The sequence below is a fragment of the Nomascus leucogenys genome, chromosome 22a, assembly GCF_006542625.1.
Source record: "Nomascus leucogenys isolate Asia chromosome 22a, Asia_NLE_v1, whole genome shotgun sequence".
NCBI lineage: Eukaryota > Metazoa > Chordata > Mammalia > Primates > Hylobatidae > Nomascus > Nomascus leucogenys.
Genome location: NC_044402.1, coordinates 136,799,307 through 136,815,868, shown reverse-complemented (window position 1 = coordinate 136,815,868; position 16,562 = coordinate 136,799,307). Strand labels below are relative to the sequence as shown.

Sequence of the window (16,562 nt, the reverse complement as noted above, 5' to 3'; positions counted from 1 at the left end):
CTGGGATTCAGGTGAGAGGCTGTAGCACCCGGGTGGAGCACAGAATCATAAAAAAAAGATGCATTGAAGAGAGTAAGAATCGAAGTTTGACTTTACCCATGTCACCCCAAAGCCCACACATCCCAGTGCCAAGAGAGATCTCCTAGACCCATGAGTTTTATCTTGGAAGAAAGGGACAGAGAAGTGAACATCTGACTTCACCATGGAGCTCAGCACCAGGCCTGTGGATCCCAGTACCGTGGGCCTTCCACAAACCCTGACACCAGGCCCACCCACAAAAATCAGCATTGGGCCTGTCTTTGGACCCCAGAACCATGGGCCTCCCACAAACCCTGGGTGCGCCTTGCTTCTATGGCAGCTTTCTCCACTTTTGTGGTGTAGTAATAGCAAGTCATTTACTGCAACCATTGTGCTGCTTTATTTTTGTGGGCCCACCCACAAAAATCAGCGTTGGGCCTGTCTTTGGATCCCAGAACCAGAAAAGAATCAAAGTTTATCACTACAAAACATCATTAAGTTACAAAGCAACTTGTAACTTGAGAGAGGAACAAAAGAACCTCAAAATAGAAATAACCTAACAAAATAGCAAAAGTAAGTCGTTACCTTTCAAAAAATACTTCAGATGTATATGGACTAAACTCACCAATCAAAAGATATAGAGTCACTGAATGGATTTTAAAAATCCAACTATATGCTATATACATGTGATTCACTTTAGATTTAGGGACACATAGGCTGAAAGTGAAGGGATGGAAAAAAGATATCTCATGCAAATAATAAGCAAAAGAGAGAAGAAATGGCTATACTTAGACAAAATAGACTTCAAATCAAAAACTATCACAAGAGACCAAAAAGATCATTAACTAATGATAAAAGGGTCAATTCAATAGGAAGATATAACAATTATAAATATATATACACCTTTAATCAAAGCACCTAAATATATGAAGCAAATATTAACATATCTGAAGGGAGAAATAGACAGCAATACAATAATAGTAGGAGACCTCACTATCCCACTCTCAGTAATGAATATATCATCCAGACAGAAAATCAATAAGGAAACAGCAGACTTGAATAATACTAGGGACCAAATAGTCCTAACAGTTATTCTACCCAACAGCACCAGAATACACATTCTTCTTGAGTATGCATGGAACATTCTCCAGGATATATCACATGCTAAGTCACAAAACAAGTCTTAATAAGTATAAGAATATTGAAAACATTCCAAGTAACTTCCCACTGCAATGAAATGAAACTAGAAATCAATAACAAAAAGAATACAGAAAAATTCACAAATATGTGGAAATTAAACAACACACTATTGAACAACCATTGGGTCAAAGAGAAGAATTCGCAGGGAAATTAGAAAATATCTCAAGACAAAAATGACAACACAACATACCAAAAATTATAGGATGTAGCAAAGGCAATACTAAGAGGGAAGTTTTTCACAACAAATGCCTACATTAAAAAAGAACAATCTTGAATAACCAACATACCTCAAGGAACTAGAACAAGAGGGGAATATTAAACCCAAAGCTAGCACAAGAAAGGAAATAACAAAGATTAGAGCAAAAATCCATGAAATGGAAGACAATAGGAAAAAATAATAAAACTAAGAGTTGGTTTTCTGAAAGGATTTTAAAAATTGACAAACTCTATGCTAGACTAAGAAAAAAGATGAAATTTAAATAAATCCAGAAATAGAACAGAGGAAATTACAACCAATGTCAAAGAAACAAAAAAGATCATAAGAGACTATTATGACAAACTCTATGCTAGACTAAGAAAAAAGATGAAATTTAAATAAATCCAGAAATAGAACAGAGGAAATTACAACCAATGTCAAAGAAACAAAAAAGATTATACGAGACTATTATGAACAATAATATGCTAATAAGTTGGACAACCTAAAAGAAATGGATACATTCTTAGAAATATACGACCTACCAAGACCAAATCTAGAAGAAATAGAAAGCTTCAACAAACCAATAACAAATAAAGGGGTTAAATCAGTACTCCAAAACCTTCCTGGGATCCTGGAAAACAAAAGGACATTAGGGAAAAATTAGTGGAAACCTAATAAACTTTGGGTTTTTATTGATAATATTGTACCAATGTTGGTTTCTTAGTTGTGACAAATGTCCCATAGTGATGTAAGATGTTAATATGGAAAATTATGTGAGAGATATACAGGACCTTTCTGTACTGTTTTTGTAATTTTTCTGTAAATCAAACTATTATAAAATTAAAAGGTTTTGCTTACAGATGATATTATTTTCTTGTGGAAAATCCCAAGGAATCTAAAAACTCCAAATCAACTTACATCAGCAAGGGTGCAGGATATAAGATAAACATGCAAAAATCAATTGTATTTCTACATGTAGTCAATGAATACATAGACACCAAAGTTAAAATGGAATATGATTTTAAATCACTCAAAAAATAAAATACATATGTGTAAATCTAACAAAACAGGTATAGGACTTGTATGTTAAAACTGCACAATGCCAGTTAAGAAATCAAAGCAGATCTGAATAGACAGACATACCACATTCATGAATTGGAAGACTCAACATAGTAAAAATGTCCGTTAGGATATTTTTATAGGATAGGATTAATGTAATTCTATCAAAATCCCAGAAATATAATTTGTAGACATAGACAAGTTTAGTCTAAAATTTATATGGAAAGGTAATGGAACTAGAATAACTAAAGCAATTTTGAAAAAGAAGAATAAAGTGAGAAGGACCAATTTACTCAATTTTAAGGCTTATCATATAGCTACAGTAATCAAGACTGTATGCTATTGGTAAAGAGCTAAACACATAGATCAATGGAACAGGACAGAGATCCTAGAAATAGGGCCACACAAACATGCCCGACTGACTTTTGATGAAGGTGCAAAAGCAATTCAAAGGAGGAAAGATACACTTTTGAATAAGTAATGCCAGAGTAACTGGAGATCCATAAGCAGAAAGAAATGAACCTCAACCTAAGTCTCACACATTATATAAAAATTAATTCAAAATGGGTCACAGACTTAACTTTTAGAAAAACAAAAAGAGAAGACTTTGGGGGCTAAGCTAGACAAAGAGTTCTTAGAATTAGCATGGGAAAACACAATTTTTAAAAGGAAATATTAGACTTCATCAAAACTAAAAATGATTGCTCTGTCAAAGACCGTGTTAAGAGGATAAAAAGACAAGCTACAGACTGGGAGGAAATATTTGCAAACCACATATCTAACAAAGATCTAGTATTCATATACTAGACATATATAGAACTCTCAAACATATAAACATATAAAGAACTCTCAAAACTAAAAAGTTAAGAAACAAGCAACCCAATTAGAAAACGAGTGAAAGACATAAAGAGACATCACACTGAAGAGGATGTACAGATGGCAAATAAGCACATGAAATAAGCACATTTGAAGCATATGCCTCTAGGCTGTTACAAGTACCTGAATGCAAAGCCCCTTGGGAACTAGAGGTAGACTGTTGCCTGGCCCTGAGGGCTCCAGATCTGGGGCTAGATGCTAACAGAGAAAGGCGATTGGGTACTGCCTTAGTCTGTTCGGACTGCTATAACAACGTTCTTAGGCTGAGTAATTTATAAACAACAGAAATTAATAGCTCATAGTTCTGGGAGCTGGGAAGTCCAAGATCAAGACACCAGCGGATTCGATGTCTAGTGATTTTATGTCTGGTGAGGCCTCATTATCCACTTCGAAGATGGTTCCTTCTAGCTGTGTCTTCACATGGTGGAAGGGGTGAACAAGCTCCCCCAGACCTCTCCATGAGAGTGGAACCCTCGTGACCTAATTGCCTCCCAAAGGCCCCATCCTTAATACCAGCACCTTGGGGGTAGGTTTCAACTCATGAATTTTGGGGAAACACAAGCATTCAGCTTATATCAGGCACCAAAGGTGAGCACAGCTGACTGTGTGTGTGCACACGGCGCTCTCATCCTTTGTAGGACACCAAGCCAGAGCCCAGAAAGAATGCTCTTCCCTGTTTGGAATTTGCCCTGTGCAAGTTCCACAGTGGGGAACTCACGTCTGTCCACACAAGGACACACCACATAAGCAACTTGGGATTTTCCAGGCCAGTCCCTACGTTCATGAAAACACGGCAGCTCCGTGTTCACGCCACCACAATTGACTTTCCACCTCCCACCACCCCCAGAAAACAACGTGCTTAGCTAATTTCTAGGACTGACTGACTTGCTTGTTTTGACTAAATTGTTGGTTATTTCCTTTGTTTCCAAAGAAGAAAGGAAAGAAAGGCAAAAAGAAAGAGAAAAAGGCAAAGAAGGATAAAGATCTGACAGCTGACAGGTGAGGAATGGACTCGTTGTGTTGTGATGCACGTGAGAAGCCCCAGAGAAAAGCACAGGAAACCCCAAGCGCGCCCCCTCTGTGATGCCACGCCCTCTTCATCCTCCACGGTCCCAGAGTGGTGGGAGCCACCTCTAAGTCCCTACAAATCCCAGACCGGAAAGATGCCTGGGTGGCCCAGAAGGCAAACCTGGACCCCTATGGCTTCTGAGGTCATAAGATTTTTTTAAGTTTTAAAATTCATGGAAGGGGTGTTGTTTAAATTTTTTGTTTAAGAAATACCACCCTGGTGAAGCTTTTGAGGAAACATGGAGACTCGTTCTCACAGGGCAGGAATCTGCCCGAGCGCATCTGCTGAGGTCCATGCTTCTGCCGCGGAAGGAATGAGAGCAGTGAGGCCCAGTCTCGCTGTGTCCTTTCTCGGAGCTTCATGGGCCCAGCTTCAGTGCAGGATGAATGAATTCAAGTGTTCATTTTTAACTTGAAGTGGCCTGAAAGTACTTTAACACTGAAAATAAATAGTGCCTAGGTTTTCAAATATTATCAAGGAATTTAATTAAAATCCCTAATAAATAATGTGGGAAATAATTTTGTATGTATATTTTGCCTCCCATGGGTCTTATTAATGGGTCAACACCTGTCGCTCCCCTGTTGGGGGTTCCCTCCCCTCCCTTGGTCCTGTTGCTCTTCTGTTTGGGGGTTCCCTCCCCCCTTGGTCCTACTGCTCTTGTTTGGGGGTTCCCTCCCTTCCCTTGGTCCTGTCGCTCCCCTGTTTGGGGGTTCCCTCCCCTCTCGGTCCTGTAACTCTTCTGTTTGGGGGTTCCCTCCCCTTCCCTTAGCTTTCTCGCTACCCTGTTTGGGGGTTCCTGCTTCTCCCTGTGTCCCAGCGTTACTCTCCCCAAACTCTGTTCAAGGGAAGCTCTGTGAGGGAGAAAGCCCTGCCTAGAGCTCTCTGTGGGAGAAGAGGAGGCCAGAGCACCCAGAGGGGCACCAGGTGTCTGTGGCCTCCAGGGAGGCCAGAACACTGCGGCGGCCCTGGCCAGCAGCCCCTGGAAACACAGTCGGGGGAGTGTGGGTTTCTGCTCTCTAGAAAAATGGCTCTCACGGGACATCCATAGAGGGAGGGGCTGCAGGTTCTCCACTCAAGGCTCCGTGGTTTGAGAAGCAGTTCCAGGTCGAGATGCTGTGGCTGACTGCTGCCTAAGAGGCAGCTGGTCAGCGTTTTGAGTCTCAGGTGCCGCAGTTCATGGGGAGGCACACATCTGTCCATGTGTAAACACTGGCACCTCCTGGGGCAGATTTGGGGGGCAGAGGGGCCTCGGAGTCCCATCCCTTGAGGAGGGTGCAGCCCATGCTCACACATGGTGCCACAGTGGCTTCTACTAGCTTGTTTTTTTTTTTTTTTTTTTGAGACAGAGTCTCGCTGTATCACCCAGGCTGGAGTGCACTTGCGCCATCTCAGCTCACTGCAACCTGCACCTCTGGTGTTCAAGCAATTCTCCTGCCTCAGCCTCCTGAGTAGCTGGGATTACAGTTGCCCACCACCAGGCCCAGCTAATTTTTTTGTATTTTTAGTAGAGATGGGGTTTCACCGTGTTGGCCAGGCTGGTCTTGAACTCCTGACTTCAAATGATCCGCCCACCCTAGCCTCCCAAAGTGCTAGGATTACAGGTGTGAGCCATCATGCCTAGCCTCAGACCTTCTTAATATTGTTTGTTCGATTATGTTAGAGAATCTTCTTCAAATTTATGTTAATATTTTATGCATATATTAAGTGTTTATATTAAATAAGTATTCAAGTTAAAACACTGTAGTTGATACTTCCTTGATATCTATGGGTCCAATATTGTTATCCCAAATTCCACTAAATTAAATCTTTCTTAACTTTCAGCAGAGGGCATACTACTTTAAATATGTTTGGTGCAATACAACTCCAGTCATCCAAAGACGGGGGTCATTGGATTAACATTTCCCCAAGTAGCATTTGGCTTGGGTCTAACTGATATTCTTGGGTATCTTTTAATCACACTAACTTGGATCACAGGACAGTCAGAAGAACTGTCTAAATAAAGTTGTATTTACAATTCTGAACTTAGAGAAAGACCAGAGTAGGATGGAAGAATAAAGAAGAGGAAAAGACAAAACATCTCAAAGGATTATACTGAATAATATTTGAGTTTAACCTATCTAATTCCTGCAAGCCAAACCCCAGCAAGTATCATTGGGAGTTTCATCTGTTATGTGGGATACTATGTCCATTTTTTTCTCAATTAGTATAAATTACCAATGTGCTGGCTATATGCCCAAGGTCCTTTTAGAGAAGTGATTTTGACATCTGTAAACACTCCATAAAGTATAACACCCTCCTAAAAAATCATCACCCTCATAGCTTTAGACATTTTATCTTCCATATAAGAATTATCTTCAGTATAAGCCTTTGTTCTTTGTAGATGTTTCTTTCAAACAATTGTGCAATTGGGTTAAAAGGAAACATAAATTTCACAAAGGATTAATGATGTACTACAGCTTGCAGATGCTAGCCGAATATATAATTATAGGTCCATTGCATTACTATTATTGGGTAATTTCTAATTCATATTTGTGCCATCATGAAGACTGATGGAAGGGCAGACTGCAGGAGTTATAGCTGGTCCCAGACACCCAAAGATATCATTCTTATTAATGGGAAACATCAGATACACACATGGATGAGTGAAAGTATTGTTTTTAAAAAGCCTAATTTATCCCCAAATTGTAGAAACACTTCAAAAATCCTTTTATTTGCATATGAACAAATGTACTTTGAAATAGATCTGGTTTAAGTTCTCCGCATATGTGATCATTAACAGAAATACCGCTGATTTCTGTGTGTGTGCCTCTGGAACAGACACTCTGCTTTCTCCCCAGGACCATCGAGTCTCTGTATAAGGAGCTGGTGGAAGAAGGATTACTGATCCAGGCTCTGAAAGTCAACCTCTCTGATTACATTGGTGAGTACACAGAGAATAATGCATGTATGTGTCACATGTCATCTCTTGTGTTTTGAAATCCCAGCAGCCGGAAATATGTTTTATTTACATTTTTGTTCAAGCCAAAACCTGCCCCATGGTGGCTCCTGGTTAATATTTGTTGGATTGAATTGATTCAAATAACCTAAGAGGATGCTGTGAACTAACAGATTCTCTTAATAAAATGGTTGCAGCTCTCTCCCCTAATGTAATAGAAGCAGGTTTTTAACCTACTAGCCAGGTTCCTTGATGCATTCTTTCTGGCATAATCTGATTTAAGGAAATGGAGAATTGTTAATGATTTCACGTGTGAAAAATGCACCTGGGGCAGCACCTAAGGCTTCCACAACAGAATCCTTACTGGAGGAATTCTTTCCAAAAGATACCTTCCAACAGAGACACAAATATTGGGGAGGAATGAGGTGGGGACATTTGTTATCACAGCCTCACCTAATGGTTTTCTCTAAATTTTTAAAAAACACAATGATGACCTGAAAACACACTTAAAGCTTAAAATTCCTCATAACGGTACCACCCTAATGCAGTTATTAGTTTCACTTTTATGAAGAAATTACCCCAATGAATGACAACATTCTCCTGCATAACCACAGAAGGAAAACCACTCAGAAAATCAAATGCAATACTGTTACCTAATATACAGTGAACCTTCAGCCTTCCCAATTGTCCTGATAGTGTCCTGTATAAATATTTGCCTTTCTCCATCCAAAATCCAGCCAAGGATGGTGCAAGTGATTGTTGTGTCCCTTCCGTCTCCCATACTTCCTTCCGTCAGGAACAGTTTCCCAGCCTTCCGCCATCTTTCACAACACTGACATTTTTTAAGAGTCCGAGCTGTTCACAGACTCTCTCTCAATTGAATGTGTGTCATGGTTTCCTCATTATTCGATTCAGGTTAAACATTTTGACAGGAAAACGATGGTGTCTCCCTGTCAGTGTTTCCCACTGGGGGCACTTAATGCTACTTTGTCCCATCAGTGGTGAGGTTAAGTTTAATCCTGTGGCTTAGGTGCTGTTCCCTGGATTTCTCCACTGTAAAGCATCATCTTTCCTTTTATAATTAACGAACAATCAATCCAAGGGGTGATATTTTGAGGCTGTGGAGATTCTGTTCCCAGCAGCCTTTCAGTCAGCGTTTTAGCACCCCCTGATGATTTTTTATCTGCATCAGTTATTGCTGTAGCAGTTGTAAAAGTGGAGATTTTTCTCTTTCTATCATTCCTTCTACATTGAATAGATATCATTCTTCTGTAAGGAAGTGTGGAATCTTTTAAAATTGTGTTATCAGTGTAGACACGTGGATTCTTTTTTTATTCAATGTATTATCATCTGTCCCTATCATTATCCATCCTGATATTTACATTGACCCAATTTTGGTCTGTGAGGGCGAGAAGGCTGGCATTCTCCTTTGATCAAAGGATGGTTATTTTAATCCCTTTGCAAGACAGCCTTGTTTTCTTCTTGAGGGCATAAAGGAGCCCTCACATTTCCTAATAGCATAAGAATTTTGCCAGAATATTTATTAAGATACGTTTGGGTTTCTATTTATTTTACTTTCTGTGTTTCTTCAAGTGCTGGAGAATTTTCTCCTGTACCTTGATTCTGTTTTGTTAATTCTGTTAATATTTTAAAATGGCTATTTTTAACAGAACCGTCTCTTATTTACGGTTTGGATTTCTGAACAAAAGATCCTAGTGCCAAGTACAGTGCCTGGCACGTGGTAGATTCTCATCACCTATGTGCGGACTGACTTCTCAATTAATTATTAATTTCTCCTGCCTTCTGAACTTTTTCAATGATCTGTCAATTTCCAGGAAGCATCTTTAAGATGCGTAAGATCAAAGTAGTTGGAGTCAGCCGTTTAAGAGTGACTCTGATATGGTTTAGATCTGTGTGCCCACCAAACCTCATGTAGAATTATAATCCCCAGTATTGGAGACAGGGCCTTGTGGGAGGTGAGCGGATCATGGGAGCAGTTTCTCATGAACGGTTTGGTACCATCCTCCTTGGGACTTTCCTCATGGTAGTGAGTTCTCACGAGATCTGGTCATTTAAAAGTGTGTAGCAGGCTAGACACAGTGGCTCACACCTGTAATCCCAGCACTTTGGGAGGCCGAGGTGGACGGATCACCTGAGGTCAGGAGTTTGAGACCAGCCTGACCAACATGGAGAAACCCCATCTCTACTAAAAAAAAAAAAAAAAAAAAGAAATTAGCCAGGTGTGATGGCACACACCTGTAATCCCAGCTACTCAGGAGGCTGAGACAGGAGAATCACTTGAACCCGGGAGGTGGAGGTTGCGGTGAGCCGAGATCGCGCCATTGCACTCCAGCCTGGGCAACAAGAGCAAAACACCATCTCAAAAAATGATAATAATAAAAATAAAAACATAAAAATAAAAGTGTGTAGCACCTCCCCCTTTTCTCTCTCTTGCTTTCGTTCTTACAATGTGAGACATCTTGCTCCGCCTTTGCCTTGTGTCATGATTGTAAGTTTCCTGAGGCCTCCCCAGAAGCTGAGCAGATGCCAGCATCATGTTTCCTGCATAACCTGCGGAACCGTGAGCCAATTAAACCTCTTTTATTTATAAAGTACCCAGTCTTGGGTATTTCTTTATAGCAATTCAAGAACAAATTCATACAGACTGTAAGTGAAAATGACTCAATCTAACCAAAGTAGTCAAATATCCACCAAAATCTGGCACACTTTGACTTTGTCCATATTTTCCTTTTTTCCCAGTTAAGGTCCTTAGCTTGAAAGATGGCAGTGTATCTTCCCAAATCCCCACATAGTAAAAATAGAGCAACTAGAAAACAAGACCAAAACCCCCAAGGCAACACTTGCACCAAAACTAAATGACAAGTTTTCCCCATTGAGCCCCAAAGTACAAGCTTTAGGGACACCAAAGGACCTGAGAACAGGAGACCCCAAAATAACCAGAGAGCAATGGGCCAGGTAAGAATCAAAGCTGAAACTAGGAGGGCTTTTGCCCACCTCAATAGCAGATGAGTGCAAAGGACCCGAATAAGAAAGTGTGAAAGGGCTGGGGCAGTGACCCACCCCTGTGCCTTCCTCCACAGGGCCCATACTACAAAGAAACTCTTGGGAGTTAAATCAAAATTGAACAGGATGGGAAAAGTAAAGATGAAACATAGAGAAGGCTCAGAAGAAATTAGGGGAGGGGACCAGAGCCAGAACATCTCAGAAAGCAAGCCACCGCATTTTTAACATCTATAAAGATGACAGAGGAGGGGGCTCTGTGAAACTGGAAAAGCTATCCTGCGCCACACTTCCTTCTAAAAGTATTGGACTATTTACTCATATAAATTTGAGCAATGGAAAAGTTCAAGGTCAACGCCCATGCAGAATTATCATAAGAAAAAAAGAATAAGAAAACATTAACTTCCCAAAAAGACATCTCCACAAAGCAGGTCTATACTGAAACCTATTTCAAAACAGGTTAATATTACAGTAAGAGGCCAAGTGCGGTGGTTCATGCCTGTAATCCCAGCACTTTGGGAGACTGAGGTGGGAGGATCACTTGAGGTCAGGAGTTCCAGACCAGCCTGGCCAACATGGAGGAACACCATCTCGACAAAAATTTTACAAAAGTTAGCCAGGTGTGATGGCACATACCTGTAATCCCAGCTACTCAGGAGGTTGAGGCAAGAGAATCGCTTGATGCCAGGGAGGTTGCAGTGAGCCAAGATTTTGCCAATGCACTCCAACCTGGGGGACAGAGCAGGACTCCATCTCAAAAAAAAAAGTTAATATACATTAAAAAAGTATTGAAGACGTGTAAGAACAGCATAAAATAGAATGAGTAAAACCCAGAAATGAGGTGACAAATCTCAATAAATATAAAGGGGAAATGTTTTAGAAAAAAAACAAATTATAATGAATACAAGAGCAAATAAAGATAATAAATAATGCTTTAAGAGAAATAAAAGGCGAAAGGACAAGTTTTTAAAAGTAAAATTGGAAATGAAAGATATTAAAAGAATTCAAAAGAGCACATCAAATATTGACGACAGACAAAGAAAATCCAACATACAGATAATACGAGTCCCTAAAGAAGAAAATCAAAGCAAAGGAACAGAAAAAATGCAAAGAATTTTGGCTGGCCACAGTGGCTTGCACCTGGAATCTCAGCACTCTGGGAGGCTGAGGCAGGAGGATCTCTTGAGACCAGGTATTTGAGATCAGCCTAGCAACACAGCAAGACCCTTTTTCTACAAAAAAAATAAAATAAAAACTAGCTGGGCATGGTGACACACACCTGTAGTCCCAGCTACTTAGCAGGCTGAGGCAGCAGGAGTGCTTGAGCCTAGGAATTTGAGGTTGCAGTTAGTCAAGATCACACCACTGCATTCCGGCCTGGGTGATATAGCAGGACCTTGTCTCAAATTTTAATTCTATAAATATATATAATTTTAATTCATGAAAATTTCTTTTAGGCCTTTTCCAGTTTAGAAAAAAAAAGTGCAGCTCGCTGCTAATGCTCATTTAACTTTAAGTAAACATGCTCTTTGAGGCTGAAGAAAATCTGACTGATTTTCAATGTGAAAATAAAATATAAAAACTGTTCTTGGAGTTATTTCTAAACAGAACTAATATCAGAATCTTCTGAATCGTCAGAATTGTCTATTTCAGAAAACATCAGATTCATCAAATGAATCTTCAGCCAGCAACCACTGGAAAACAATGTCAAGATCATGCATAGGAATGCTACGTTTCCTAGGGTTTGATATTTTCAGCAATTGAGAATTACTATATTTTCTAAATGGAAATACCACTAGTGAAAACAGAATGCTATAAATAGAGCGATGTCTTTTGTTTCTGAAGTCAATATACTAGAGCTATGCAAAAATAATAATAAAAACGAGATATTTTGTGGCAGAGTTATCTTGGGGTAAATGCTGCAGCCAAAAGCACCTCTGGCGAGTATTCTCGGGGCAGACAGGAAAATGGTTTAAATGTTTAAAAAACATTAAAACCACGTAATGAAAGACCACACTATCTATCTGAGGATATTGACTCAGATTGATCAAGAAGACATTCTAATAAAAGTCATCAGCGCACACAGCTCTTATGCATTGCACTCTCTCTCCTGAAGATGTCTTTGGGCATCGATGTAAAAGAGATCATAGGACTTGGAAAGGAAAGAAAATTAGATTACCCTCAGACTTTTCCACAGCAATGTTTTACACCAGAAGTAAATGGAGTAACATATATAAGATGCTCAAGGAAAGGAAACAGGATCCTAGGATTTTGTACCCAGCCAAGTTTATTTTCAAGTACATAGGACACAAACTGATAAACATGCAAGAACTCAGCAGTTTTCCCCCTGAGCCCTTCCTGAAGAATCTGCTAAGAATGACCTACTGACAATCAAAAATGACGCAAGACACCTTGGCACAAGGATTGGGAGTCAGCATTCTCCATATACCCATAAAACCCAGACAAGGTGCGGGCTTCAGGAGAGAGAGTGCTATGCATAGGAGCTGTGTGCGCTGACAACATGTCATTGCAGACTTCCTACCTTAGGGGTACTGGGCTCTTGCACAGCTGGGAGCTTCTTCCCGATCACATAAACTCAGGGGGCTTGGGAATGCCCCCCACCTCTGGAAAGCACACTGCTCTCAGCACCCAGCGAAGTCATGCTTCGTCATCTTGTCTAAGAAGAGTATTAACGAGATGAGGACCCAGGCACTCTCACTCACCCTTGGGTTCCCTGGTTTTGAATTTATTATCTTGGTTCCTTTTTAACACCTTGACAATAGAGGCATGGCCCACAGGGTTCCTCTGTTGCCCGTTCCGTTGCTCCAGAGACCAGCGCTGCAAAGCCTGAGTGCTCAGAGCCCTTTATTTCTCCTGCTTCTAGAAGATGAGAGAGGGTGGATGTGGGCTGTTCCTCCCCAGCCCTTCATCCAGGCAGGGCAGGAGCAGGGATCCCCGGACGCAGAATGTGGTTCCCCGGATGGATGTCTCCACCAGGCCAGGAATGCTCTACTCAGATCCAGCGTGCTCAGCTGCTGGACACGAAGTTGCTTTTTTTAGTCTTGAGATTTGTAATCCCACTCTGTCCTCAACACCATTGAACTCCCAACAGTGATTAGCATCACAACAGTCATTAGAATCACAGCAGATAAGAGCTACAGGAGACAAGGGGAGGAACAAAGCCAGAGGATGCAAAGTCTGCACTGCAGAGCTGGGGACGACCCTTTCCTCCAGGCCCAGCCCTCGGCTCCCACCAGCCCACCCCCACCACCCACCCCACTCTTGCTGCACCCCCGCATGGCCACCCTGCTCCAGAACTGGCCCTGTGCCCAGCAGCAAGCACCTGCCACAATCTCAGGTGTGCAAGAAATAGCGAGTTCCTTATTTTCTTTATATCATCTTAATTTGGCTTCACACCCCCTATACTACCAAGGTGATTTAAACTCAGTCCTTCTTGCCAGTCCCCACCCCTGCCCGTAGGTATCCTCAAGGCCCCCAGTTCCCAGGTAGCACCAGGGTGCTGCAGAGATATTCTGGGGGCCGGTGCCCATGAAGGCCCCCCAGACCTCCCGGGCCTGGGGCTGGATGCCGGCTGCTCAGGGACCACTGACCAGTCTCTCCTCCCAGGCGCAAGGAATCTCTCCTTCCTCTCGTCCTTCTGAGGCTGCCTTCCTCCAGGATGCCAGGCCTTTACTTACTCTTTCTGTGCCTCAGTTTCCACTACTATGGGATGAGGTAATTACAGCAAATGCCGCACTAAATCGCTGTAAACATTAAGCCGGTGGCTGGATGGAGCAGCCCGGGCTGCACCTGCATGGCATTCAGCTGCCCCTGGCGTGTGGCTGGCGATCTTCGGTGATTCTTGGTGTAAAGCCATCACTTCCCTCTCTGCTTTTATCTTCACGTGGTGCTCTGCCTCTGTGCATGTCTGTCTCTTCCCTGTGTCCAAATTTCTCCTTTTTTATAAGGACACCAGTCCTGTTGGATTTAGGGTCCACTCTCATGACCTCATCTTAATGAAATCTATCTGCAACAACCCTATTTCCAAATAAGGTCGCGTTCTGAGACGCTGGGGATTTAGACTTCCACTTAGAATTGCAAGGGGATTCGATTCCACCTGTCATGCAGCCCCTGTTTGGTTTTCTGCCCCCTTGATCTGGGTTTCCTGGCATTTTCACGCCCTCTATCCCAAATGCCTTTTCGTCTGCCACTTTCTTCTTCCCTCCCCTGTGGAAGATCTAATGTCTGTGCCGGGAATCCTGAACTTTCCCAGTTCCGAATGCACAGATGGGAAGGGGCATGGCTTCTGTGCGGGGCCACCGTAAACACAGGAATGTGCTTTCAGTGCGAGTCTCAGAACTTGGCAGGCAGCCCGAGCTACTTGTGTCCTTGCCTCTGTCAGAACCAACACCCACTAATTCAACTGAATATACTTTGTTTAAACAAAATCTGTTAGATTCTAGAAAATATGGTGCGTCTGGAGATTAATACGGGTTTAGATAAGCAGGAAAATTGGGGTCACTTTCCTGTCACCTTGAATGTCATGTTTACTGGCAATGAGCGCTGGATTTAACGGTCGTTACAGGATCTCTTTCTATTCTAGTGGAGGCTAAATTAACCACTCTTCTATTTATTACCTGCTCATTAAAAAGTGTGGTATCTGAAGCCATAATAGATGCTTTCATTATCACTCATTCTCCCAACCAATGCCCATTGTCCTTGCCAAGGACGCTTTGTTCATGTGGAGGCTCTGAAAGGCTGCCCCCCGCCCCACAACAAAACAGCGGTCACTGTCTGAATTTTAACTCTAATTTTCTTAGCATTTGAAAATGCTTAAAAGCTTGGGATATTTTCAGTGTTTCCTACACACATGAATGTGCGTATTGTACTTGCCGTACACATGTAGCATCCGAAGCTCTGCAGGACCAGGACTCGCTATAGGAAGAAAGCATCAGGGAAGAAATCCAGACATGGTGATTCATTCATTGAATATTTTTACTCCGGATTCAGATACAAATCAAGAGAGAATCATATGAACCTATAAAGGGCCGTCCTCATGACAAATGGAGACAGCCAAACTAATTTTCTTGGTGACCTTATCTAAATTAGTTAGAAAATAACACTTCAGATTTATGACTAGTTACAATTAAGCCCTTTGATATCTTCTAATTAAACCTGTAAAGATTTATTTCTGTATTATTCCTTTGGTAATCTCTTAAAAATGATAAAAATGTAAATGAATATTACCCTCAAAAGGAGATGTTTCTATTTATCCTAAATTAGACTCATACCTTTCCTTTCAAATGACTGCATTTTACGCTCAGATTTACACTGCTCCAATACAAATTCTACATCGATCTTAAAAACTTATTTTTAAAGTTTGCACAAATGTTATACATAATCTCTTGGAATATAAATAAAGCAGAGCCCCCTATATTTCAGCCTTTTTTGTGTGTCCTTCTTTTTAGCGCTTTGTCCCATTTCACATAACTCAATATTCAAATGTTGTTTCAGAAAGTATTAGGAGGTTAATATAATAGTCAACATAATTCCCAGTTTACTCTAGCTAGTAGAGCAGGGCTTTCTTGCCTGGATAGTTTTTCTCCAAACCTTTATCTGAGAAAAGATGTGTTCTTTATAATGACTCTCCTAATAGGATTCTCTTTGCTCTGAAATGTTCAATCTGTATTCTCCGATCGTTTTGCAAATGCCAAAATTATGCAGCTCAGACCAGCGCTGTTGTCCATTTATTGTTCCTCTGTTTCTTTTCTCTCCAGGTGACTACAGCTACCTGGGGACTACTCTTCGCCAGGTATCCATAGAACCCATGCCCTCCCTCCTGGATGTCAGACAGCTCATCACATTGTACGGAATCTGGCCATTAGGTAAAGATTCGGCGTGCGCGCATGTGCCTTTTCCAAAGCAGCTTGCACCGCTTGCTGGTTTGGACAGTGTGTTCCTGTTTGTCATCAAAAGTGCACTGCTGCTTAACTTTTCCTACCGAGAATTCTGAGTGGGCACAGTTTCGTTTTGACAGTGCACCCGCGAGCACACAGCGTACTCCCAGGGAGAGCACTTCTGCACCCTCACTGTGTGCCTGCTGAGCAGTGCTGGGCTGAAAGACATACAGGCAATGAGCTGGGGAGATAATAGGCAAAGCAAGCACCTGCAATTACGAGTAATCAAAT

At 41.5% G+C, this 16,562-nt stretch overlaps 1 protein-coding gene across 6 annotated transcripts in view; it reads left to right on the top strand.

Moving 5' to 3' along the window:
- Nucleotides 1–16,562, top strand: part of IQCA1 (IQ motif containing with AAA domain 1) — a 171,405-nt gene that overhangs the window by 110,323 nt on the left and 44,520 nt on the right. For 4 of the 6 annotated variants that reach the window (XM_030803119.1, XM_030803121.1, XM_030803120.1 and 1 more), the window contains 3 exons: nucleotides 4,281–4,348; nucleotides 7,256–7,338; nucleotides 16,152–16,259. In XM_030803119.1, the coding sequence (XP_030658979.1) occupies nucleotides 4,281–4,348; nucleotides 7,256–7,338; nucleotides 16,152–16,259 (259 nt within the window). The remainder of the gene's footprint in view (nucleotides 1–4,280; nucleotides 4,349–7,255; nucleotides 7,339–16,151; nucleotides 16,260–16,562) is intronic. The other 2 variants (XM_030803118.1, XM_003277456.4) reach the window with 1 other exon arrangement.